Raw genomic sequence first — 27,223 nt, forward strand, 5'->3', positions numbered from 1 at the left:
TTACCGTGAGGAGAACATATTCTGTAGCTGCAAAGAAAACCACCAAGAAAACCTGTGTGACACAGCCTAGTAAGGAGATGGATCTCCGGTTGGTCAGGGAGTTGTGGATGGATTGGGGGACGGTGACGGAGATGTAGCAGAGGTCGAGGACGGACAGGTTACTGAGGAAGAAATACTTGGGAGTATGGAGGTGCCGGTCGAGCGCAGTGACAGTGACCATGAGGAGATTGCCCGTCAGGGCCGCCAGGTAGAGCAGGAGAAACAGCGCGGCATGGACCAGCTGTGGCTCCCGGATCTCCAAGAATACCAGCAGGAGGAATTCTTTCACCGTGTAGACGTTGGGCATGTCCTGCAAGATGTCCTTGGGCATCATGATAGGACCTGATTTCAGACAAGGATTAAAAACATTCTGTGAGAAACTCACAAGGCAAGATAATGCCCTTCTCCTGAGATGAACCTCAATCAATCCATTAATCAATCAATAGTATTTATTGAACGCTTACTGTATGCAGACCACTGTACTAAGCACTTGGGAGAATCCACTTCAACAGAGTTGGTAGACACATTCCCTTCCCACAACAACTTGCAATCTAGAAGGAGAACCTCACTTGGTCAACTCGTCCTGCCTCCGGTTTTATTTCAGGACAAAACGGAAAACCTTCCACGTTGATGATCTCTACGTTATTCTAAAACATCGGCAGAGATTCTGTCCAGTGTTCTCCTTGCAGTAAGTGTTCAATATGTTCCACTGATTGATTTGGGTTTAAAAAAATCTAGAACGCAGGGATTGTGTAATCACAAGACTGTGTGCTTAAGGAAAGTTGGTGTTGTACAATTCACTTTGTCAGACACTACGCACGTGTACACAGGCCATTTCTTCCTGCAACACAGCACACTGCGTCCAAGCAGTCTAGAAATGTAGAATGGAAGTTTGCAAATTCTCAGATGGCTTCCTAGCCAAAACATATTCCAGCAAAAAAAAAAAGGATAAGGGCAAAATTGAGTCTATCACCAAGCTCTTACTCTCAGGATTTTTTATGGTATTTGTTAAGGGCGTTCTATGTGCCGGGCACTGTACTAAGCAGTGGGGGGAAGCAAGCAAATCGGTGTGGACATAGTCTCTGTCCCACAAGGGGCTCACAGTCTTAATCCCCATTTAACAGATGAGTTAACTGAGGCACAAACAAGTGAAGCGACGTACCCAGTGTCACACACCAGACAAGTGGCAGTACTTCCCTGTTCCTTGTAGGATTTTTCCACTCCGGCCTCTGCCACGAGGGCCCGAGATCTCCCTTCCTAAGAAGCCTGCTATCGGACTCCAATGACCTGCCTCCGGGCTCATAATCATCCCCCTCCCGGACATCTGCATCCCCACCCGAGGACGCCGAGGCCAGCCCCCAACCCTGCCGCAGGCCCCGCGACCGGTCAGAAGCTCATGTATCTCCTAGATGACCCTCGAGAGTTGATCTTTCTGCGGACCATCCCACGCCCCTGGACTGAACCACTCCCATGATCACTAGACTCACCCCTCGAAGTGACCATCCTGGTAGCCAACCAGGGCCATGGGACATTGTGTACACCCTGCTTCTCTCCCCCCTCCCCCCTCAAAAGCAACCTTCTTTGGAGAGCCTCCACTCCCTCTTTCCCTGTGTTAGCACCGGATGTGACTTATTCCCCCCACCCCGCTACCCGAATAACAATGGCCTTGTTCTCACTGAGTTACTTTTAGCAACTACCTGTATTCTACCTGGACTCTCCTTGCCATTAGCCTTTTTTATTTGATTGACCCACGGAACTAATTCAACCTTCTACTCTGGGCATCACCCGCTTATTTTATTGTTGCTATTATACGTTAATTGTTAACTGCTCTTAGTGTTGTAATTCACCTCCCTGACCTCTTCATGACCTATCAATTCCACTGTTCCCATCTGCCCTTCCCAGTCCTCACGTTCCCCTTCCCCTCTCCCACCCAGCTGTTTCCCTCCCTTTGATCCGGCCCCACCCCTCCTTCCCGCCCCCTCTCTAGAATCCCACTGTACCAGAGCCAATCCTCATCCCCCTCCCCTTGCGCAGGTCCCCGCCAAAACACTCCCATCCAAACATTTCCCTCACCTCCTCCCCACCCCCATCCCATCCCAGTTTTCCTGTGTCATCGCCAACCCTCATCCCCCTCGTCCCGCCTAGGCCCTTGCCAACTCATTCCCATCCAAACCCTCCCCGCCCTCCGCATCATTCCCCCTCTCTCCCCTCCTTCCGCAGCTGCTGCCAAGTGTGGCCTATGGAATCACCCACTCCATTGTAGGTTAGGTCCCTTTCATCTGTGACCTGTTCCTTTCCCGCTCTTTCCTCCTCCTCGCCCTCACTGAGACCTGGCCTACCCCTGATGACATGGTCTCTCCTCCTGCTCACTCCAGCGTAGGGATCTTCTTCTCCCACTCCCCCAGACTCAACGGGAAAGGAGGAGGTGTCGGCTTCGTTCTCGCACCCGAATGCCGCTTTCGCACTATCCCTCATCCACCTCCCCCTCCTTTGAAGCCCATATTATTCGTCTCTACCATCCCGTTTAGACTCTTGCAGCCGTCACCTACCGCCCCCCTGGTCCCACCTCCAACTTCTTTAAGCATTTTGACCACTTTATCACCTTCCTTCTCTCTATTCCATGCCCACTCTGATCCTCGCAGACCTCAATATCTACATGGATGTACCCGGTGACTCCTTTGCTGCTCACCTTCTATCACTCTATGACTTCGCCAAACTTCTGCTCCACCCCACCTCGCCCACTCACCAACTTGGTCAAACCTTCTATCTCATCATTTCTTACCACTGCACTATCTCCACTCACACCAACTCTGAAATCCTTCTCTCTGACCATAACCTTCTCAAATGCACTGTCTCTCACACTCCTCCCCCTGTAAATGTATATTACTCCCCGATAGAGACCTCCAGTTTCTCGATCCCGTCCATCTCTCTCAGCGCATCACACCCTACCTTGCCTCCCTATCCTCTCTACTCACTCTACTCACTCTTGATGACCAGATTACTGCTCTCAACTCCACCCTCTCTACTCAATTTAACTCTCTCACACCCCTTTCCCTTCATCGCTCTCGCACCACTAACACAGAGCCCAGGATCACTGCCACTGTCCGCCTCCTTCGCTCTTATGCTCGAGCTGCTGAACCCTTCTGGAGAAAGCCTAAACACTGTCAACCTTGTTCACTTAAAGCTTATCCTTTCCTGCCTTAACTCTGTCTTCTCCTCTGGCAGGCAAAACCATTTTTCTTCCCTTATTGACACACATGCCCATCTTCCCCGTCAACTGTTTATGACATTTAAATCACTCCTCAGGCCCCGTTCCTCCCTCTCCTCCATCCCTCACTACCATTCATTCATTCATTCAATCGTATTTATTGAGCGCTTACTGTGTGCAAAGCACTTCACTGAGTGCTTGTGAAGTACAAGTTAGCATCATATAGAGACGGTCCCTACCTAACAAAGGGCTCACAGTCTAGAAGGGGTAGACAGACAAAAAAACAAAACATGTGGACAGGTGTCGAGTCGTCAGAACAAGTACAAATGAAGCTAGATGCACATCATTAATAAATAGAATAGTAAATATGTATAAGTAAAATAGAGTAATAAATCTGTATGAACATATATACAGGTGCTGTGGGTAGGGGAAGGGGGAGGTGGGGATTGGGAAAAGGAGAGGAAAAAGGGGGCTCAGTCTAGGAAGTCCCCTTGGAGGAGGTGAGCTCTCAGTAGAGATTTGAAGGTAGAAAGAGAGCTAGGGTGGCAGATATGTGGAGGGAGGGCATTGCAGGCCAGGGGGAGGACGTGGACCGGGGGTCATTCACGCATTCATTCATTAAATCGTATTTATTGAGCGCTTACTGTGTGCAGAGCACTGCAACTAAGTGCTTGGGAAGTACAAGTTGGCAACAGAAAGAGACGGTCCCTACCCAGCAGTGGGTTCACAGTCTAGAAGGGGGAGACAGAGAACGAAACAAAACATATTTACAAAATAAAATAAATAGAATAAATATGTACAAATAAAATAAATAAAGAGTAATAAATACGTACAAACACATATACATATATACAGGTGCTGTGGGGAAGGGAAGGAGGTAAGGCGGGGGGGATGAGGAGGGCGAGGAGGGGGAGAGGAAGGAGGGGGCTCAGTCTGGGAAGGCCTCCTGAAGGAGGTGAGCTCTCAGTAGGGCTTTGAAGGGAGGAAGAGAGCTAGCTTGGCGGATGTGCGGAAGGAGGCCATTCCAGGCCAGGGGGAGGACGTGGGCCGGGGGTCGGGTCGACGGCGAGACAGGCGAGAACGAGGGACAGTGAGGAGGTTAGCGGTAGAGGAATGGAGGGTGCGGGCTGGGCTGTAGAAGGAGAGAAGGGAGGTGAGGGAGGAGGGGACGAGGTGATGGAAAGCCTTGAAGCCGAGAGTGAGCAGTTTTCGCCTGATGCGTTGGTTGATTGGTAGCCACTGGAGATTTTTGAGGAGGGGAGTAACATGCCCAGAGCGTTTCTGGACAAAGATGATCCGGGCAGCGGCGTGAAATATGGATTGAAGTGGGGAGAGACAGGAGGATGGGAGATCGGGGAGGAGGCCGATGCAGTAATCTAGACGGGATAGGATGAGAGATTGAACGAGCAGGGTAGCAGTTTGGATGGAGAGGAAATGGCGGTTCTTGGCAATGTTGCGGAGGTGAGACCAGCAGGTTTTGGTGACGGATTGGATGTGAGGGGTGAACGAGAGAGCAGAGTCGAGGATGACACCAAGGTTAGGGGCTTGTGAGACGGGAAAGATGGTAGTGCCGTCAACAGTGATGGGAAAGTCAGGGAGAGGGCACGGTTTGGGAGGGAAGATAAGGAGTTCAGTCTTGGACATATTGAGGTTTAGATGATGGACAGACATCCAGATGGAGATGTCCTGAAGGCAGGAGGAGATGCGAGCCTGGAGGGAGGGAGTGAGAGCAGGTGAAGGGTGTCATCAGCGTAGAGATGATAGTTGAAGCCGTGGGAACGAATGAATTCACCAAGGGAGTGAGTGTAGATCGAGAACAGAAGGGGACCAAGAAGTGACCCTTGAGGAACCCCTAGAGTAAGGGGATGGGAGGTGGAGGAGGATCCCGCAAAAGAGACTGAGAATGAACTTCCGGAGAGATAAGAGGAGAACCAGAAGAGGACAGAGTCTGTGAAGCCAAGGTTGGATAGCGTGTTGAGGAGAAGGAGGTGGTCCACAATGTCGAAGGCAGCTGAGCGGTCGAGGAGGATTAGGATAGAGTAGAGGCCGTTGGATTTGGCAAGAAGGAGTCATTGGTGATCTTTGAGAGGGCAGTTTCTGTGAAATGTAGGGGACGGAAGCCAGATTGGAGGGGGTCGAGGAGAGAGTTGGCCTTGAGGAATTTGAGGCAGCGAGTTTAGACGACTCGTTCTAGGAGTTTGAAAAGGAATTGTAGGAGGGGGATAGGATGATAACTAGAAGGGGAGGTGGGGTCAAGAGAGGTTTTCTAGAGTAAACGTGGGAAACGTGGGCATGTTTGAAGGCAGAGGGGAAGGAACCAGTGGAGAGTGAGTGAAGATGGAAGTTAAGGAGGAAAGGAGGGAAGGGGCGAGAGATTTCATAAGATGAGAGGGAATGGGGTCAGAAGCACAGGTGGCTGGAGTAGCACTTGAGAGGAGGGAGGAGATATCATCTAAAGATACTGTTGGGAAGAATGGGAGAATAGCGGAGAGGGTTGAGAGCAGGGGGGTTGGAGAAGGGGGGAGGAGTGACTTTGGAGAGCTCAGACCTGATGGAGTTAATTTTACTAATGACGTAGTAGGCAAGATCTTTGGGGGTGAGGGATGGAGGAGGGGGAGGAACAAGGGGCCTGATAAGGGAGTTAAATGTACGGAAGAGCTAACAGGGATGATGGGCATGGGTGTCAACAATGGAGGAAAAATGGTTTTGCCTGGCAGAGGAGAGGGAAGATTTGAGGCAGGAAAGGATAAACCTGAAGTCAACAAGGTTGGCTTGGTGTTTAGACTTTCGCCAGAAACGTTCATCAGCTCGAGCATTAGAGCGAAGGAGGCGGACAGTGGCAGTGATCGAGGGCTGTGGGTTAGTGGTACGAGAGCGGCGAAGGGAAAGGGGATCGAGCGAGTCTAGCTGAGTAGAGAAGGTAGAGTTGAAAGCAGTAATCTGATCATCAAGATTGGGTAGAGAGGAAATGGCGTGGTGGGGTGTGATGCGCTGAGAAAGATGGATGGGGTTGAGAGAGCAGAGGTCTCTGTGAGGTAGTAATATAGACTTACAGGAGAGAGGAATGTGAATGAGGAGGCAGGTGAGAAGGTTATGATCAGAGTGAGGGATTTCAGAGTTGGTGAGGGTGGAGCTGGTTCAGCGGTAGGAGATGATGAGGTCAAGGGTGTGACCAGGTTGGTGAGTGGGCGAGGTGGGGTGGAGCAGGAGGTTGGCATCATCAAGGAGAGATAGAAGGTGGGCGGCAGAGGAGTCACCAGGGACATGCATGTGGATGTTGCAGTCTCCGAAGGTCAGAGTGGCCATGGAAAAGGAGAGACGGAAAGTAAGTGAGGGGTCAAAATCCTTAAAGAAGTTGGAGGTGGGGCGGGGAGGGCGGTAGATGACGGCTACAGGAATCTGGAGGGGGTGGTAGAGGCGAATAATGTGGGCTTCAAAGGAGGGGAAGGAAAGGAAAGGGGGAGGAGGGATATTTCGAAAGCGACATTGGGGAGCGAGAAGGAAATCAACATCTCCTTTTCCTGTGACTCTGGGGGAGTGTGAGAAGAAGAGGCCTCCACTGGAGAGAGCAGCAGAAGAGTCCGCACGGACTCTTCCGGAGAAAGCCATGTTTCAGTTAGGGCGAGGAGGAATAGAGACCTGGAAAGGAATAGGTCCAGAATGAAAGGGAGCTTACCTATAATGGAGCTGGGGTTCCAAAGGCCACACGTGACAGCAGCTGTGGAGGGAGGGTAGGGAGAGGGAAGGGTGAGAGAGGTGGGGAGGGCTTGGATTGGGATGATTTGGCTCGGGCCTGGGCGGGGAGAGTGAAAAGAGGGATGGCGATGAGAAATGAGAACTGGGATGGGGTTGGGACGGGGAGGAGGGGTGGGAGGGGGCAGGGAGGGAGGAGTTGAGGATTGGCCTGGTACAGAGTCATCCTGGGGAAGGGGGAGGGGGAGGGATGGGGTTTGGGGAAACGGAGGGAAAGAGCTGAGTGGGAGCGGGGAAGGGGAAGGTTAGGAATGGGAAGGGCAGTTGGGAGCAGGGAAATTGATAGCTCATGTTGAGATCAGCAAGGTAAATGACAGCACAGCGGGAAGTTAACCGTTAACATGCAGGAACAATGATGCAGTAGCAATAATAAAATAAGTAGGTGATGACATCACAAAGAGTAGCTAAGAATTAACATGCTATGGCAATAATAAAATACGCAGATGATATCACAGAGAGCAGATAACAGTTAATATGTGATGGCAAAAAATAAGCAGATGATGACATCACAGAGATCAGTTAACAATTAACATGCGATGGAAGTAAAATCAGCAGGTGATGTACCAACGATCTGGCCACCTGCTTCTTTAGGAAAATTAGCACCATCAGGTCTGAGCTCCCCAAAATCACCCCCCACCTTTCTCCATCCCCCCCGCTCTCAACCCTTTCCTCTATTTTCCCATCCTTCCAGCTGTATCTTCAGAGGAGGTCTCCTCCCTCCTCTTGAGTGTCACCCCTCCACCTGTGCTTAGGAACCCATTCCCTCTCATCTTTTAAAAATTCTAACCCATTACACTTCTCCCCTCCTTAACTTCTATCTTCAACTGCTCACTCTCCAACGGCTACTTCCCCTTTGCCTTCAAACATGCCCACGTCTCCCCATCCTAAAAAAACCTCTCTTGACCCCACTTCCCTCCAGTTATTGTCTTGTCTCCCTTCTACCCTTCATTTCCAAACTCCTAGAGCGAGTTTTCCACACTCGCTGCCTCGAATTCCTCAACTGCAGCTCTCTCCTGGACCCCCTCCAATCTGGCTTCTGTTCCTCCACTCCTCCGAAAATGCCCTCTCAAAGGTCGCCAATAACGTCCTTCTTGACAATTCCAATGGCGCCTACTCTATCCCAATCCTCCTCGACATCTCAGCTGCTTTTGACACTGTCGACCATCCCGTTCTCCTCAACACGTTATCCAACCTTGGCTTCACGGACTCATTTTATTTTCACCTACTGAATTCCCATCTGCATTCTCCATTCCTCCCAAGCTCACCATGTCACTGTGCCTCGTTCCCAACTCCCACCATTCAGACTTCTACTTCACCACTTTTCTCCCTCTTGGACTCCACTCTCCCTTCTTATAATAATAATGATAATGATAATGATAATAATAGCATTTGTTAAGCACAGTACGAAGCACTGTTCTATGCGCCGGGGTGGATACAAGGTAATTAGGTTGCCCTACGCGGGGCTCACGGTCTTAATCCCCATTTTACAAATGAGGTAACTGAGGCACAGAGAAGTTAATTGATATGCCCCAAATCACACAGCTGACAAGTGACGGAGCCGGAATTAGAACCCACGACCTCTTACCCCCAAGCCTCTGCTCTTTCCACTGAACCACGCTGCTTATACACCAGACCACGGGCTTCCCATCTTCAAAACTCCTTCCAGAAACTCTATTGCATCAACGGGACCTTTCCTGATTATTTGTTTCATAATGTTACGTGGTAAGTGTTTACTATTTTCCAGGGACCATTCTAAGCACTGAAGTACATACAAGTTAGGCAGGTTGGACACAGTCCCTGTCCCGCATAGGACTTCCATTCTTAATCCCCATTTTACAGGTGAGGTAGTTGAGGCAATAAGTGAAATGATTTTCCCAAGGTCACCTGGCAGACAGGTGGTGGAAGCGGAATTAGGAACCAGGTCCTCTAACTCCCAGGTCCATGCTCTATCAACTCGGCTATGCTGTTTCCCTGTGCTTCCCTGTTTTAGGGCGTTTAATTATCTCGGTCTGGTACTGTGTAAAAAGCCCCCCCGCCCCCCCGCCCCATCCTTAGTAATAATAAGAATAATAATTGTGGTATTTGATAAGTGTTTATAATGTGCCAGGCACTGTACTTAGCGCTGGAGTGGATACAAGCAAATTGGTCAGACAAGTTCCTGTCCCACATGGGGCTCATAGACTTAATCCCCATTTTACTGATAAGGTAACTGAGGCACAGAGAATTGAAGTGACTTACCCAAGGTCAAACAGCAGACAGGTGTTGGAGCCGGGATTAGAATCTAGGACCTTCCGTACTCTATCCTCTTGGCGACACTGCTTCTCTTGTATTGCTGCTACTGGGATCAAGATACCTGAGCTCTTTACCCGAGCAGGATTTAATTGGACTGCAGGCAGCTTCCCTGGGAATCTCTGGAAAATCTATTTTGTAACCAAGTGGTTCTTTTTCCAGATTGTACTCATCCTCTGCTTGTTCTGCATAATCAAAAACGGGCAGACGACTGGAAAGTTGAACTCTAACACCATTTCGCAGCTCACCAGGAGAGGAGATTTTTCTTTCATGTTGAGTATAACACTCAGCATGATGGACTGCTCCCCATAGAGGAGGACACAGAGGGCGGCCAGGGCAGTCACCCTCTTGTCCACCCTGACCTCGGACATCGCCCCGGAGGAGCATCCGGGGCCGTGGAGATTCCGGACCCGCCGGTGGTGTCTGTACAGGATGAACACCAAGTAGCCGCTGGCCGCTCTCACGAGCCCCACGAAGATCAAGTCGCAGAGAGAGAACGTGATGATGATGAGCGGGATGGTTTTCACTCTGACACTGACCTTTACTCAATATTTGAGGTCCAGCAGGAGTTTAACACTGCTGCTGTTCCTGGGGCCTGTCATGTGCATAGAAATACTTAAATCTACGAGCAGACTGAGGCACCAGGACAGGAGGCAGGAGAGGACGACACCCGTGGGTAAACTGGCTTTGATCCGGGCCAACTGGGGGTTCCCAGGGATTATGGTGACTGCCTGGAAGATGCTCAGAAGGCAGGTGGTGCAGATGGGCAGCCCCCGGACCACTCGAGGACTATACATGAGGAATTTACATCCAACGTCACTCAGGAAATTTCTCCACCCCCAGGCTGACAGGGTCTCCAGGATTCCGAGGGTGAGAAGAATCATGGTGTTGGCCACGGTCAGATGGCTGAAAATCAGATCCAAGGAGCTGAACCTGAGGCTGATGGACACCATGCGGATATAAAACGCCAGGAGGAGTACATTCACCAAGGTCCTGATGGTGATCTGAAAGAGCATAGCAGTCCCGAAGGACATGGAATTGCCATCCATTCTCTTTCATTTTTCCTCAAAACTAGAAGAGGCCTCCTGTAAAGAAATTTGGGATGAAGGAGAGACAAGGTGAGACAGGAAATCTACAGATGAATCTGTTCTTTAATTCATTTATTTATATTAATATCTGTCTCCCCCTCTAGTTTGTGAGACTGTTGTTAGCAGAGAACGTGTCTATCAACTCTGTTGTTGTGTAATCCCCCAAGAGTGAAGTACAGGACTCTGCACACAGTAAGCGCTCAATAAATATAACTGATGGATTGATTCACTGACTGTGGTGCGATTTCGCTGTGCTCTGTCCCTTGGAAGATATGGAGGATGAGAATGACCACTGGCCAGTGACATTGGATCTTCCACAACAACCTGACTGTGTTCAATCCCTCAGGCTAATGTCAGGACCGTCACTTGATGACTATGGTATGTTTTAAGCACTTACCATAAGCCAAGCACTGCTCTAAGCGCCGGGATAGATCCATACTAATCAGGTGGGGCACGGCCCCTGTCCCATATGGAGCTCACAGTCTGAGTAGGAAGGAAGATTCAATCCACATTTTGCTGTTGAGGAAACGTAGGCACAGACACGTTCGGTGACCTGTCCAAGTTCACAGAGCAATGTGGCCTAGTGGAAAGGGCATAGACATGGGAGTCAGAAGACTTGAGTTCCAATCCAGGCTGCTGTATGACCTTGGTCAAGCTACTTCACTTCTCTGTACCTCCGTTCCCTCATCTGTAAAATAGGAACTAATACTGTGAGCTCCAAGTGGGACACTGACTGTGTCCAACCTGATTATCTTTTATCTATCCCAGCGTTTAGAACAGTGCCTGGAGCTTACCAAGTACCTTAAAAACCCCAGCAAATGCCTTTTTAAAAAATTAGGGGCAGGGGCTAGCACCTCATTACAGATAGATGACTCCCAAAACTTTCCATCCAGCCGTGTGTTTTCATCCAACCTACAGTTCCCCAACTCCTCTTGTCTTCATGTAATCCCCACTTGGGGGAGAGGCACCTCTCTGTACAAATTCTCCCAGCCAGTCACCACCTTGCTGACATCAGCGTGGGGAAGCAGCATGGCTCATTGGTAAGAGGACGGGTTTTGGAGTCAGAGGTCACGGGTTCAAATCCCAACTCCGCCAATTGTCAGCTGTGTGACTTTGGGCAAGTCATTTCACTTCTCTGTGCCTCAGTTACCTCATCTGTAAAATGGGGATTAAGGCTGTGAGCTCCCTGTGGGACAACCTGACCACCTTGTAACCTCCCCAGCGCTTAGAAAAGTGCGTTGCACATAGTAAGCGCTTAATAAATGCCATCACTATTATTATCAGCGAATGACCATTTTACTGACATCTGGGAGACATTCTGAAGCCACTCTGGCGCTCGTCTGCTGAGTGACCTTAGGCAAGTCACTTCACCTCCCTGTGCCTCAGGTCCTTCATTTGCAAAATGGGGTTTCAATACCTGGTCTCCCTCCTACTTAGCCTGTGAGCCCCATGTGGAGCCACAGCCCTTGATACAGAGCTTGGCATAGAGCAAGCGCTTAACAAATACCACAATCAGTATTTTCTGGAGGGCAACATTTTCCCTTTTAGATATCAAGTTTAAAGTGGAGTCTTTTCCAAAACCTCGGAGGGGTCCCTTCTTCTAAAGTCCTTGGAGTCCCGGGGGAAGGGATAGGGTGACCAGCCCTGATGATGATGATGATGGTGTTTGGTAAGCGCTTACTATGTACCAGGCTGTGACAGATATAAGGCAATCAGGTTGTCTTAAGTACAGTGCTCTGCACACAGTAAGCGCTCAATAAATACGATTGATTGACTGATTGACTGTGTGTCCCAGGTGGGACATGGAATGTGTCCAATCTGATTATTTTGTTTCTACCCCAGTGCTTAGTACAGTGCTTAGCACACAGTAAGTGCTTAACAAATATCATTATATTTTCAAAAAATAAGCAATGCTGACATTGGGCAAGTCACTTAACTTCTCTTAGCTTCAGTTTCCTCACCTCTAAAATATGAATTAAGTCTGTGAGCCCAATATGGGACATGGATTCTGTCCAACCTGATTATCTTGTATCTACCCCAGCACTCAGTAGGAAACTCTAAAACGAGGGTAAATCCAGAATGACTGTACAATGGGAAAATAAGCCCATGTGGGACAGGGACTGTGTCCAACCTAATTGACTTGTATCTATCCCAGTCCATTGAAGAGTGTTTGACCCATAATAAGTGCTCAACAAATATCATTAAAAACATTCCAGGAACAGAGACTATGCCTGATCTGATGACAATATATTCACCCCAATGGTTAGTAGAGTGTTTGGCACAGAGTGTTTAGAAAATACCACATGAGGATCAGCATGGCTTAGTGTCAAGAACACAAGCTTGAGAGTCAGTGGTCATGGGTTCAAATCCCAGCTCTGCCACTTGTCTGATGGATGACCTTGGGCAAGTCACTTCACTTCTCTGTGCCTCAGTTACCTCATCTGTCAAATAGGGTTTAGGATTGTGAGCCCCACGTGGGACAACCTGATTACATCATATCTATCCCACTGCTTAGAACAGTGCTTAGCACATAATAAGCACTTAACAAATGCTATCATTATTATTACTAATGAACAGTTGTTGAGCATGCATTGAGGTGACCATGGAACCTGTTGACATCATTCAGGCCAATTTGCTTACTGTATATAGATCTCATCTATTTCACCTCTGACCCTTTACCCATGCCTTGCCTCTGGACTGGAATGTCCTCCCTCTTAATAGTCAACAGACAATCATTTTTCCCACTCTCAAAGCCTTATTAAAAGCAGATCTCCTCCAGGAGATCTTCCTTGATAGAGCCCTCTTTTAATAGTAGTAATAATATTTATTAAGCACTTACTGTGTGCAGAGAACTATGGTGAACCATGGGAGATAATACACAAATGGAAATTAGATACAGCCCCTGTCTCTGAGGAGGGGGAAGGAAATTTCAATAGTGAAGTATGTGATGGTTGGTACAGGTGACTAATTCTTGTCCCCAACGCCCTATCCCTTCTGCTTTACCCATTCACTTCGATCTGTACCCTCTAAGTAATTGATATTCACCCTATCCTCAGCCGCACCACATTTATGCACATTTCGATAATTTATTCATTTCTATTAATGTCTGTCTCCCCCTCTAGACTAAAAGGACATTGTGAGCAGGGAATTTGTCTGCCAATTCTGTTGTATTGTACTCTCTCAAGTGCTTAATATAGTGCTTTGCACACAATAAGAGCTCAATAAATACAAATGATTGATTGATTGATTAATTGATTGATTCAGGGATCTTGGTAGCAGCTCCTGAGGGCCATTTTGGGGAGATGCACAATGCTGCAAAGAGAGAGCACTTTCTTTCCTGTAGACTGTAAGCTTCTTGTGAGCAGGGAATGTGTCCACCTACTCTGTTGTATTGTCCTCTCCGAAGTGATTAGTTCAGTCATCTGCACACAGTAAGAATTTGATAAATACGATAGATTAATTGATTCCCATGGGAGCTAGGGATACAGAATTCCACTTTCTTGGGAGAGTTTCTGGAGTGTCTAGCTATGTGGTAAAGAGGAGCATGGAGTAGGAGGGAGAACAGGAATTGAATCACTATTTTACAGATGAGATAACTGAGGCACAGAGAAGTGAAGTGACTTGCCCGAGGTCACACAGCAAGGAATTAAGAAGAGCCAGAATTAGAATCCAGGTCCTCTGATACTTTCCACTGAGCCATGTTGCTTCTCTAGTCCACATAGCATTCTAATATGTGGGGAGGATATCAGGGCTGAGGGCTGAGATCGGGGCTGAGATCAGAAGTATTCATGAGTGAAGTAATAATAGTAATAATAATTATTGTATTTAAGTACTTACTATATGCCAGGTACTCCATCAAGCACTGAGTTGGAGACAAGTAAATTGGGTTAGACACAGTCCCTGTCTCATGTGGGGCTCACAGTCTCAATCCCCATTTTAAAGATGAGTTATCTGAAGCACAGAGAATCTAAGTAACTAGCATAAGGTCACACAGCACAGATGTAGAAACCCTTATGATTTTTCCATGTCTAAAACCCATATCCTGGCCCTTGAATCTTGTTATGGACTCATAACCTAAGGAATTAGTATATATAACCAACTACCTGGTTGCATCCTTGAAGAGAGTGAATAGGAAAAATGGATAAGAGATTCTGAAGGAAAATAAAGACATTTGTCAGGATGCACAGTAACTTCAACAATGATGACAATTATCATAAGGACTATTACTATTGGCACTGTTAATAATCCATTATTCTGTGCCAAAGCACTGCATTGGAATAATACTAGTAGTCATAATAATAGTATGTATTATGTGCTCACTTTGTCAACTGTATTGTAATAAACTGGGAGAGAGTATTCAGGTGGGAATTAGACATGGCTCCCGGACCTCAAAGGATTCAGAATCTAAGTATAAAGTGGGGGAGAGGGGAACCTGTGAAACATAAAAATAGAGAAGTAATAATAATAATAATAATGATAATAATAATAATGATAATAATAATAATAATAATAATAATAATAATAATAATAATACTTATGGTATTAGTTAAGTACTTACAGTATGCCAAGCACTGTTTTTAAGTACTGGAGTAGGTACAATATAATCAGGTTGGACACAGATCTTGTCACTCAGTTAATAATTCATTCAGTTCTATTTATTGAGTGCTTGCTATGTGCACAGCACTGTACTAGGTGCTTAAGAAATTACAACATAACCATTAACAGACACATTCCTTGCCCACACCGAGTTTACACCACATGGGGCTCACCGTATTAATCCACATTTTACAGCTGACGTAACTGATGCACAGAGAAGTTGTGACTTTTCCCAGGTCACACAGCAGACAAGTGGTGGTCAGGATTAGAACCCTCGTCCTCTGACTACCAAGCTCATGCTATTTCCACTAGGCCATGCTGCTTCTCATAATAAGAACCCTAAAACAACATAGGAAAGTGACAGATGCATACCAATAAAAACAATCAAAACAAAAGAAGCAGCTTGGTCTAATGTAAATCCATATTGCTCCCTCACAGAGATCTCCGCTCTCTTGACCCCATCCATCTTTCGGAGAGCCTCACACCCCACCTCGCCGCCCTTTCCTCTCTACCCAGTCTTGATGATCAGATTACTGCTCTCAACTCTACCCTTTCTACTCAGCTAGATTCGCTCGCTCCCCTTTCCCTTAGCCGCTCTCGTACCACTAAACCACAGCCCTGGATCACTGCCACTGTCCTCCTCCTTCGCTCTTATGCTCGAGCTGCCGAACGCTGCTGGCGAAAGTCTAAACACCTTGCCAAACTCGTTCACTTCAAGTTTATCCTTTCCTGCCTTAACTCAGCCCTCTCCTCTGCCAGACAAAACTATTTCTCCTCCCTTATTGACACCCATGCCCATCACCACCGCCAGCTCTTCCGTACATTCAACTCCCTTCTCAGGCCCCCGGTTCCTCCCACTCCTCCTTCCCTCACCCCCGACGATCTGGCCTCTTACTTCATTAACAAAATTCGATCCATCAGGTCCGACCTCCCCAAAGTCATTTCCCCACCTTCTTCAACCCCCCGACTCTCAACACTCTCTGCTACTCTCCCATCCTTCCCAGCAATATCCTCAGAGGAACTCTCCTCCCTCCTCTCAAGTGCTACTCCGGCCACCTGTGCTTCTGACCCCATTCCCTCTCATCTCATGAAATCTCTCGCTCCATCCCTTCTCCCCTCCTTAACTTCCATCTTCAACTGCTCACTCTCTACTGGTTCTTTCCCCTCTGCCTTCAAACATGCCCATGTCTCTCCCATCCTAAAAAAACCCTCTCTTGACCCCACCTCACCTTCTAGTTATCGTCCCATATCCCTCTTACCATTCCTTTCCAAACTCCTTGAGCGAGTTGTCTACACGCGCTGCCTCGAACTGCTCAACACCAACTCTCTCATCGACCCCCTCCAGTCTGGCTTCCGTCCCCTACATTCCACGGAAACTGCCCTCTCAAAGGTCACCAATGACCTCCTGCTTGCCAAATCCAACGGCTCATACTCTGTCCTAATCCTCCTCGACCTCTCAGCTGCCTTTGACACTGTGGACCACCCCCTTCTCCTCAACACGCTATCTGACATTGGCTTCACAGACTCCGTCCTCTCCTGGTTCTCCTCTTATCTCTCCGGTCGTTCATTCTCAGTCTCTTTTGCAGGCTCCTCCTCCCCCTCCTATCCCCTTACTGTGGGGGTTCCCCAAGGTTCAGTGCTTGGTCCCCTTCCGTTCTCGATCTACACGCACTCCCTTGGTTACCTCATTCGCTCCCACGGCTTCAACTATCATCTCTACGCTGATGACACCCAGATCTACACCTCTGCCCCTGCTCTCTCCCCCTCTCTCCAGGCTCGCATCTCCTCCTGCCTTCAGGACATCTCCATCTTGATGTCTGCCCGCCACCTAAAGGTCAACATGTCCAAGACTGAACTCCTTGTCTTCCCTCCCAAACCCTGCCCTCTCCCTGACTTTCCCATCTCTGTTGACGGCACTACCATCCCGTCTCACAAGCCCGCAACCTTAGTGTCATCCTCGACTCCGCTCTCTCATTCACCCCTCAAATCCAAGCCGTCACCAAAACCTGCCGGTCTCAGCTCCGCAACATTGCCAAGATCCGCCCTTTCCTCTCCATCCATACCGCTACCCTGCTCATTCAAGCTCTCATCCTATCCCGTCTGGACTACTGCATCAGCCTTCTCTCTGATCTCCCATCCTCTTGTCTCTCCCCACTTCAATCCATACTCCATGCTGCTGCCCGGATTGTCTTTGTCCAGAAATGCTCTGGGCATGTTACTCCCCTCCTCAAAAATCTCCAGTGGCTACCAATCAATCTGCGCATCAGGCAGAAACTCCTCACCCTGGGCTTCAAGGCTCTCCATCACCTCGTCCCCTCCTACCTCACCACCCTTCTCTCCTTCTACAGCCCACCCCGCACCCTCCGCTTCTCTGCTGCTAATCTCCTCACCGTACCTCGTTCCTGCCTGTCCCGCCATCGACCCCCGGCCCACGTCATCCCCCTGGCCTGGAATGCCCTCCCTCTGCCAATCCGTCAAGCTAGCTCTCTTCCTCCCTTCAAGGCCTTACTGAGAGCTCACCTCCTCCAGGAGGCCTTCCCAGACTGAGCCCCTTCCTTCCTCTCCCCCTCGTCCCCCTCTCCATCCCTCCATCTTTCCTCCTTCTCTCCCCACAGCACCTGTATATATGTATATATGTTTGTACATATTTATTACTCTATTTCTTTGTTCATTTATTTTACTTGTACATGTCTATTCTATTTATTTTATTTTGTCAGTATGTTTGGTTTTGATCTCTGTCTCCCCCTTTTAGACTGTGAGCCCATTGTTGGGTAGGGACTGTCTCTATATGTTGCCAACTTGTACTTCCCAAGCGCTTAGTACAGTGCTCTGCACACAGTAAGCACTCAATAAATACGATTGATTGATTGACTGAATGATTAATGGAAAGAACATGGAACTAAGAGTCAGAGGATTTGGGTTCTAATCCCAGCTCTTCCATTTACCAGTATTGTAACCTTGGGTAAGTCACTTCTACAGGCCTCAGTTTCCTCATCTGTAAAATGGGTATTAAACCCTACTCCATCCTACTTAGAACCAAGAAGCAGCATAGCCTAGTGGATAAAGTATGGGTCTGGGAGTCAGAGGAACACTTGTCTGCTGTGTGACCTTGGGCAGGTTACTTCACTTCTCTCGGCCTCAATTACCTGATCTATAAAATGGGAATTCAGATTGTGAGCTCTATGTGGGATGGGGACTGTGTCCAATCCGATTCGCTTGTATTTACCCCAGCACTTAGAACAGTGCTTGTCACAAAGTAAGCACTTAACAAATACAATCATTATTGTTATTATTAGACCACGAGTCCCATATACAATAGTCCCATATACAATAGTTCTGTGACTCAGTTTCCTCATTTGTAAAATGCAGATTCAATACCAGTCCATCCCCTTACCTAGACCATGACCCCCATATGGGACAGGAATTAAGTCTGAAAATTACTTTGTAGCTATCTGAGAGCCTAGTACATCACTTTGCACATAGTTAGTGCTTAACAAATGCCATAATAATAAAAATAGCAGTAGGGTCCTGAGGAGAGAGGAACAGAAGACTCCATTCAGACACAGTTCTTGTTCCACACAGGGTTCAGTAACTAAGAAGGAGGGAGATAAGATGCTTTATCCTCATTTTCCAGAGACCAAAACTGAGTCAGAGAGGTTATGTTGCTTGCCCAAGGTCCCACAGCAGGCTAATGGAAGAGCCAGGATTACAGCTTGTGTCTTCTGGCTCACCCTTGCTCTTTCCATTTGGCCTCAGTGCCTCCCAAATGAAATAGGAGGGGAGCAATTTTTTCATTTACTCATTCATTCAATCATATTTATTGAGCACTTACTGTGTGCAGAGCACTATAGTACGCACTTGAGAAAGTACCATTCAGCAATAAACAGACACAGTCCCTTCCCACAATGAGCTTACAGTCTAGAGAGTGGATAAAAACATCAATAACAGTGAATAAATTGGGTATGTATATAAGTGCTATGGGGCTGGTTCGGGGGAAGAGCAAAGGAAACAAGTCAGGGTGAAGCAGAAGGGAGTGGGGAAAGAGGAAAAGAGGGTCCAGTCTGGAAAGGTCTATTGGAGGCGATGTGCCTGCAATAAGGCTTTGAACGGGGGGAGCGTAATAGCCTGTCAGATTTGAGAAGGGAGGGCGTTACAGGCCAGAGGCAGGACATGAGCCAGGGGGCCTTGGCAGAACAGGAGAAAGCGAGGCACAAAGAGCCAGTTAGCACTAGAGGAGCAAAGTGTGAGGACTGGATTGGAGAAAGAAGGTAGTTAGTTGAGGTTCGGGGTGGGGGGCAAGGTGATGTAGTGCTTTAAATTCAATGATGAGGAGTTTTTGTTTGATATAGAGGTTGGATGGGTAACCACTGGAGTTTCATGAGGAGTGGGGAAATCAATCAATCGTATTTATTGTGCGCTTACTGTGTGCAGAGTACTGTACTAAGCGCCTGGGAAGTACAAGTTGGCAACATATAGAGACAGTCCCTATCCAACAGTGGGCTCACAGTCTAAAAGGGAAGGGAACAAGGGAAGAAAATGGAGGCAATGTTGACACTAAAGAGGAGGATGAAAGAGGTATCCAGGTTTCCAGCATTGCTTGAGGGCAGTTGCCCCTAGCATAGGGGAGAAGTGGTGTGACCTATTGGATAGAGCTCGGGCCTGGGAGTCAGAAAGACCTGGGTTCTAATCTCAGCTCCGCTTCTTGCCTGCTGTGTCACATTAGGCAACTCACCTATTATGGGCCTCAGTTACCTCAGCTGTAAAACAAGGATTAAGACTGTAAGCCCCATGTGGGAAGTAGGCTATGTCCAACCCGATTATCTTGTATCAACCTCCACACAGTAGAGTACCTGGCACACAGTCAGTGTTTAACAAATGCTACAATTTTCATTATTATTATTATTATTGTTTTTTGTTATTTCATGGGATATCCTGCTCCTTTGAAATGAAAGGAAAGAAAGTACAAGGGAAGAAAGAGATCCACTATATGCATATGGTCCTGGGATTCAGGTGACCCACAATCTAATCCCAGCTCTGCCAATGGCCTGTTTTGTGCCCTTGGATAAAACCTCTCTTGGGCCTCAGTTTTCTCATCCTTAAAATCGGGATAAGAAACCTATTCTCCCTTCATCTTGGCCTGGTGTCACCATGTGATACAGGGACTGTGTCAGATAGTATTATCTTGCAACTACTCCAATGTTCTGGCACTTATTCATAATTTTAATAAATATCATCACTATTGGTGCTATGATGGACCAAGACTGCAGTGAAGAGCAGTTTTACGGAGTGGAAAGAGTCCAGCCCTGGGACTCCGAAGTCTTGGGTTCTAATCTTGACCCCACCACTTGCCGGCTGTGAGCTTTTGCCTGTCAATTCCCTTCTGTCTGCCTACTTCCCTTTTCTGAAAAACAGGGATTCAATGGCTGTTCTCCCTTCTACTTAGACTGTGAGCCCAGTGTGGGACCTGATTAGCTTGTATCAACACCGACACTTAGTACAGTGCTTGGAACATAGTAAACTCTTAAAAATACCACTATCACCATTATTATTATTATTGTTACATGGGATATTTACAAGAGCTGGGGGGCATAGGGATGAAAAGGAGTGACCAGAATGGTCTCTGGAAAATTGATTTGACACTTGCCCTTTTGTTGTCAGGGGTTCTAATCTGGGCTCCACCACTTGTCTGCTGTGTGACCTTGGGAAAGTCCCTTAACTTATCTGGGCCTCGGTTATCTCATATTCAAAATGGGGATTGAGACTGTGAGCCCCATGTGAGACAGGAACTGTGTCCAACCCGATTTGCTTGTGTCCAACCTAGCACTTAGTATAGTTCCTGGCATATAGTAAGTGTTTAACTAATACCATTATTATTATTATTATTATTATTATCATTATTATTATTATCATCATCATCATAATCATCACCATCATTGTTATTATTATCAGTATTGTCTCCCTCACCAAAAAATAGAGAGGCTGGTGCAAGAAGGGTATATGGAAGGGCACTGTTTTATGTACCAGGTGACACCCTGTTCGCACTGTCCCGTTCCCAAGGAAGGGGAATGATGGAGAGGGTGAAGGGGTACCAAGATGCCATCATGCCTATCATGACCCAGGTAGCAAGAAGGCAGAGCAGGAGATGGAGAGGAGGCACAGTGGCAGGGAACGGGTCTAGCAACTCTGTTGCAATGTAATCTCTGAGGCGCTTAGTACAGTACTCTGCATGCAGTAACTGCTCAGTAAATATCATCGATGATGATGATTTACTGTATGCCTCTAGAGGGCTAGTCACTGAAAAAAACACATGAGATAGTGCAGCAGTAGCAAGATACACACTTTCTGCCCTCAATTAACTTACCATCTAACAGAAAAGATGCACAGAGAAAAATAATTCGCGACAGTGAAAGCTGGACAGTAAACAAAGATAAAGTGGGAAGCAGCCCCTCTTCCCCCCCAAAAAAACCTTCAGGATGAAACAGCTAATGTATACAAATTAATAGATACATAAAATATTTTTAAAAAATATATGTAGAAAAGTGCTGAATCTTGTCTCTTTCTCTTTTCTTTCATTGCATCCTCATTCCAAAGCACAGGATTTGGAGTCAGAGGTCTTATGGGTTCAAATCCCGGCTCCTCCATCTTTCTGCTTTGTGACCTAGGGCAAGCCACTTTACTTCTCTGTGCCTCAGTTACCTCGTCTGGAAAATGGGGATTAAAACTGTGAGCTCCCCCATGGGACAACTTGATCACCTTGTAACCTCCCCAGAGCTTAGAACAGTTCTTTGTACATAGTAAGCACTTAACAAATACCATCATCATCATCATGATCAGTCCTTCCTACAGACTCATCTCCCCTCCTCTCATTGTCCTTCCCCTCTCCTCTCTTCTCCCCTCTTCTTCCCTTCCTTCCCTGGCTTCTGTCCCCTTCACTCCACAGAAACTGACCTCTCAAGGGTCACCAGTGACCTCCTTCTTGCCAGATCCAACGTCTACAACTCTATTCTAATCTTCCTCTGCCTCTAGGCTGCCTTCGACACTGTGGACAATACCCTTTTCCTGGAAATGTTACCCAACCTTAGTTTCACTGACTCTTTTTTCTCATATTTCTCCTCATCTCTCTGGCCGTTCATTCTCAGTCTCCTTTGTGGGTGCCTCCTCTGCCTCCCTAAATATTGGGGTCCCTCATTGTTCAGTTCTGGAACTCCTTCTATTCTCCATCTACACCCACTCCCTTGGAAAACTCATTCTCTCTCATGGCTTCAACTGCCACCTCAATGCAGATGATGCCGAAATCTACATCTCCAGCCCTGATCTCTCTCCCTCTCTTCAGCTTCGCGTTTCCTCTTGTCTTCAAGACATTTCTACCTGAATGCCCTCCCGTCACCTCTAGCTTAACATGTCCAAAACAGAACTCCTTTATCTTCCTACCCAAAGCCTGTCCTCCTCCTGACTTTGTTATCACTGTAGATAGCAACACCATCCTTCCTGTCTCATAAGCCCATACCCTTGGCATTAACCTTGACTCCTCTCTCACACTCAACCCATATATTCAATCCATCACTAATTCTGTCGGTCCCACCTTCACAACATCTCTAAATCCACCCTTTCACCTCCATCCAAACTGCTATCACATTAATACAAACACTCAACCTATTCTTCCTGGACTACTGCTTCAGCCTCCTTGCTGACCTCCAAACCTCCTGTCTTTCCCCACTCCAGTCCTTACTGTACTCTGTTGCCCAAACCATTTTTCTGCAAAAAACATTGAGAATGTACCACCCCACTCCTCAAAGAACCCATCTACTTCTGCATCAAACATGAAGTCCTCACAATTTGCTTTAAAACACTCAATCACCTTGCCCCCTCAGACCTCACCTTGCTTCTCCCATACTATCATCCAGCCCACACACTTCGTTCTCTAATGTTAACCTTCTCACCGTACCTCGATCTTGTCTGTCTCACCACTGGCCCATCGCCCTCATCCTGCATTTGGCCTGGAACGCCCTCCCTCCTCAAATCCGACAAGCAATTACTCTTCCCACCTTGAAAGCCTTATTGAAGGCACATCTCCTCCAAAAGGCCTTCCCTGACGAGGTACCCCCGCCCATTCAACTTCTCCTACTACCTTCTGTGTCGCCCTGACTTACCCCCTTCATTTTTCCCTCCTCCCAGCCCCACAGCACTTATGCACATATCTGTAATTTATTTATTTATTTATTTATTTATTTATTTATTTATTTATTTATTTATTTGTTTGTTTGTTTATTTATTATTTATATTTATGGTGGTCAGGGAATGTGTCTGTTTATTGTTTTATTGTACTCTCCCAAGAGTTTAGTACCGTGCTCTGCATACAGTAAATGCTCAGTAAATTTTATTGATTTGAATTGAATTCCTTCTCCTTCCCTCTTCTTTCTTTTCCTCTTCCCTCCCCCCCTCCTCTTATCCTTGCCTCCTCTTCTCCTCTCATCTTCCCTCTCCTCCCCTATTATCTTTTTTCTTCTTCAGTCCCTTCTTTTCTTTATTCTCCCCTCCCCTTTCTTCCCTTCATTTCCTCTCCTCTCCTCTCCTCTCCTCTCCTCTCCTCTCCTCTCCTCTCCTCTCCTCTCCTCTTCTCTCCTCTCCTCTCCTCTCCTCTCCTCTCCTCTCCTCTCCTCTCCTCTCCTCTCCTCTCCTCTCCTCTCCCCTCCTTCTCTACTCTCTTCTCCTCACCTTCTCTCCTATCTTTTCCCCCTCCCTCCTCCACTTCCCCACCTCTTTTCTCCTCTCCTCTTCGGTCCTCATTTACTCTCCTCATCTTTACCTCCTCTCCTCCTTTTCCCTTTCCTCTACTCCCCTCTACTCTCCTCTTTCATCCTCTCTCTTCCCTGCCTCCCATCCCCTCTCCTCGCCTTTTCTTCTTTTCTTCCTTTCCTCCCCCGATTTTCTTTCCTCTCCTCCCCTCCTGTCTTTGCTTCTCATTCATTCATTCATTCATTCATTCATTCATTAAATATTCATTGAGAGCTACTGTGTGCAGAACACTGTACAAGCTCTTGGAAAGTGCACTTCTGCAACAAATAACAATTCTCCTCAACTCCTCTCCTATCTTCTCCTCTCCCCTCTACTTCACTCCCCACCCTTCTTCTCCCTTCCTGTCCTCTCCTCTCTCCTCTCCTCTTCATCTCTTTTACTCTCTCTGCCCCCACCTCTGTTTACTCTCCTCTTCTTTCCGCTCCTCTCTTCCTCTTCCCTCCTCTCCCCTCTCCCTATTGACAACTTCTTCCACAGATAAAACAGTACTGTTCCTTTGTCCAGGTAGTGTCACCTCCCTACCCCCACCCCCGCAGCTCTTGGTCCTTGACCCCAGCTACATGCCTCTATCCAGTCCCCGGGGAAAGCTCCAGTCAGTGACCCTGTCCACAGATCTCTCCTGGATGGCGTGGGCAGACCTCAAAGTCATGCATGCAGTGATGTAGCTGCAGCAACAGCAGCCGCAGGAACTGGTCAAAGGGATGGCAGCTGGCTCTGGACATTTCTCTGTGGCTGGTCCTGCTGCTGTCCCCCACCCGGGACACCGGGCAAACTGCAGAGATGGCAACCTCAAGTATCTCCATTGGCCAGGGTCCCTCCATTGGGCATCAGGATGGGGCCTGCTCCCAGAGGCCTCTTCTGTCCAGGACCCACAGAGATGGATCTGGGCTCTCAAAGGCAGGTGGGGATGTTGTCTGGGAGCTGAAAACCCAAGCCGAACCCCCGACAATGCCCCTTCTCCCTGCTTTGGGGTGCTGGAGATGTAGAAGGGTGCCAAGGAGATGGTGGCTTATTCTGCTTTAAGAAAGACCTGGGGATCCCCATCTCCTTGGGATTCTACTGCCTGAAAAAGGATATCCACAGAGGCATTGTGGGCTTAACGTCTCCCCTGAGGAGGTGTGGGCAGGTAATTGAGCTCTGAGGGAGTCACTGGAGCAAAGGTCTAAGATGAAATCTCTCCGTCTTCACCCTGGCACCATCCCTCCAGCCCAAACCTTTGTTCAAACAATCAATAAATGGTATTTATTGAGGTCTTACTGTGTGCAAAACATTGTACTAAGTGTTTGGGAGACTACAGGACAACAGAGTTTTTTATGGTGCTTGTTAAGCACTTACTACATAGACAATAATAACAATAATGGTATTTTGGAAGTGCTTACTATGTGCCAAGCACTGTTCTAAGCGCTGGGATAGATTCGAGGTTATCAGGTTGTCCCACATGAGGCTCAAAGTCTTAATCCCCATTTTACAGATGAGGTAACTGAGGCACAGAGAAGGTAAGTGACTTGCCCAAAGTCACAGAGCTGACAAGTGGCAGAGCCGGGATGAGAATCCATGACCTCTGACTCCCAAGTCCATGCTTTTTCCACTAAACCACATGTCAAGCACTGTTCAAAGCACTGGGGAAGATACAAGTTTATCACGTTGGATACAGTCCCTCTCCTACATGGAACTCATAGTCTAAGTATTTCACCCCCTTTTTATGGTTGAGGAAATTGAGACACAGAGAAGTTACATGATTTACCCAAGGTAACCCAGCAGACAAGTGGAAGACCTGGGATAAGAACCCAGGTCCTTCTGACTCCCAGGCCTATGCTCTATCAACTAGACCACACTGCTTGGTAGATTCGTTCTCTGCCCACAAAACTAGAGGAATTAGTCAATCAATTAAGGTACTTATTGAGCACTTACTGTGTGCAGAGCACTGTACTAAGTGCTTGGGAGAGTACAATGCAACAGAATTGGTAAACATCATCTCTGTCCACAAGGAGCTGACAGTCTAGAGGAGATAGTCATCAATCAATCAAACAATCAGTGGAATTTATTGAGTGCTTACTGTATGCAGGGCCCAGTATTTAGCACTCCTAAGTACTAAGTACTCGTAAGCTTGTTGTGGGCAGGGAATGTGTCTGTTTATTGTTTTTTATACTCTCTCAAGCAGTTAGTACAGTGATCTGCACACAGTAAGTGCTCAATGAATACAATTGAATGCTTGAAGGACACACCATAAAAATATAGTATTAATAGTAGTAGCAGTAGTAGTAGTTGCCTAGTAGTAGCAGCACTAGTGGTAGTACAGTACTAGTAGTAGCAGTAGTAGTGGTAGCAATAGTAGTAGTAATCAGTCAATCATTTATATTCATTGTCCTCTTACCGTTTGTGCAAAGAAATGTACAAAAGGTTTGGGAGAGTACTGCATATAACGGAGCTCCTTGCCCACAAGGAGCTTACAGTCCAGAAGAGAGGACACACATTAATATAAATAAATAAATTGTGTATTTGTATATTAGTGTTTGGGGGCTAAAGGTGAGGTGAATAAAAGGTGAAAATCCAAGTAATAATAGCGGTAATAATGATAGTAATAGTTATAGTAGTAGTCATATAATAGTAATAGTAGTAGTAGTAATAGCAGTAAAGGTAGTATTAGAAATGGTAGCCGTAGTAGCAGTATTCTTCTTCAAATGGCGTCAAATCGTTTTCAATCCAAAGTGACTCCTTGGACACACCTGCTCCAGAATGTCCCATCTTAGCCATAAAGTCATTCCAGTATATGTATCAGTAGAATTTTCTTGGTAAAGATATGGAAGTGGTTTACCATTGCCTTGTTCTAAGCAGGAAAACCCGAGTTCCTGCCGTTGTCTTTGTTCATTGTTTTGATAACGTCATCATCTGTACTTGATTCTTTTCCATGTCACTGCTGCCCAGCATAGGTGAATTGAATGTGATGCTTCAGCTTAGACTCTTCTGTCAAGATAAGGCACTGATTCATAGGAGAAAGTAGTAGTAGTAGCAACATTTATTAAGTGTGGATTTGGTGTGGGGAAGTTCATTATACACTTGGGAAGTAGAAGTGAAAAGTTGTGCACTTCCTGCCGATGGGAAGCTTACACTCTAGAAGTTGAGATACATGTAAGAATACATCAATGTTAAAATAAATGAATTTGGAGGACATATAAACATGAGGACTAATCAGAAATTCCCCTGCCTCCCCTAGATGGCTGGATTCAGTCTGATGGTTGGTTCCAGAGTGCGAGGCGGTGGGGGAAACCCATAGCACAGAAGAGTTTCAAGCCGGTGATGGAGAGATTGGCCGGGGAGGGGGACAACCGTCCTTGTTCTGCTCTGCTGTCCCTTCCCTCCCTTAAATCCCAGGGCTTCTCCCTTGCCTATCCCCATTAGAGCATGTCCTTCTCCATCACCGTTGTCTCTCCACAGGACAGGGGACAGGCCAAAT

The 27,223-nt window shown here is 47.2% G+C and overlaps 1 protein-coding gene across 1 annotated transcript; it reads right to left on the reverse strand.

Moving 5' to 3' along the window:
- LOC119922721 (olfactory receptor class A-like protein 1) lies at positions 1-26,514 on the reverse strand. The gene is made up of 7 exons (XM_038742404.1): positions 26,496-26,514; positions 24,408-24,541; positions 9,916-10,293; positions 9,538-9,828; positions 1,331-1,403; positions 308-381; positions 1-27 (listed from the first exon to the last, which is right to left on the reverse strand). Exons 1-7 carry the CDS (start codon positions 26,512-26,514, stop codon positions 1-3), a joined length of 996 nt encoding a protein of 331 aa, XP_038598332.1.
- Positions 26,515-27,223: the final 709 nt, after the last annotated feature.

The sequence above is a fragment of the Tachyglossus aculeatus genome, unplaced genomic scaffold (genome assembly GCF_015852505.1).
Source record: "Tachyglossus aculeatus isolate mTacAcu1 unplaced genomic scaffold, mTacAcu1.pri scaffold_122_arrow_ctg1, whole genome shotgun sequence".
NCBI classification, from domain to species: Eukaryota; Metazoa; Chordata; class Mammalia; order Monotremata; family Tachyglossidae; genus Tachyglossus; species Tachyglossus aculeatus.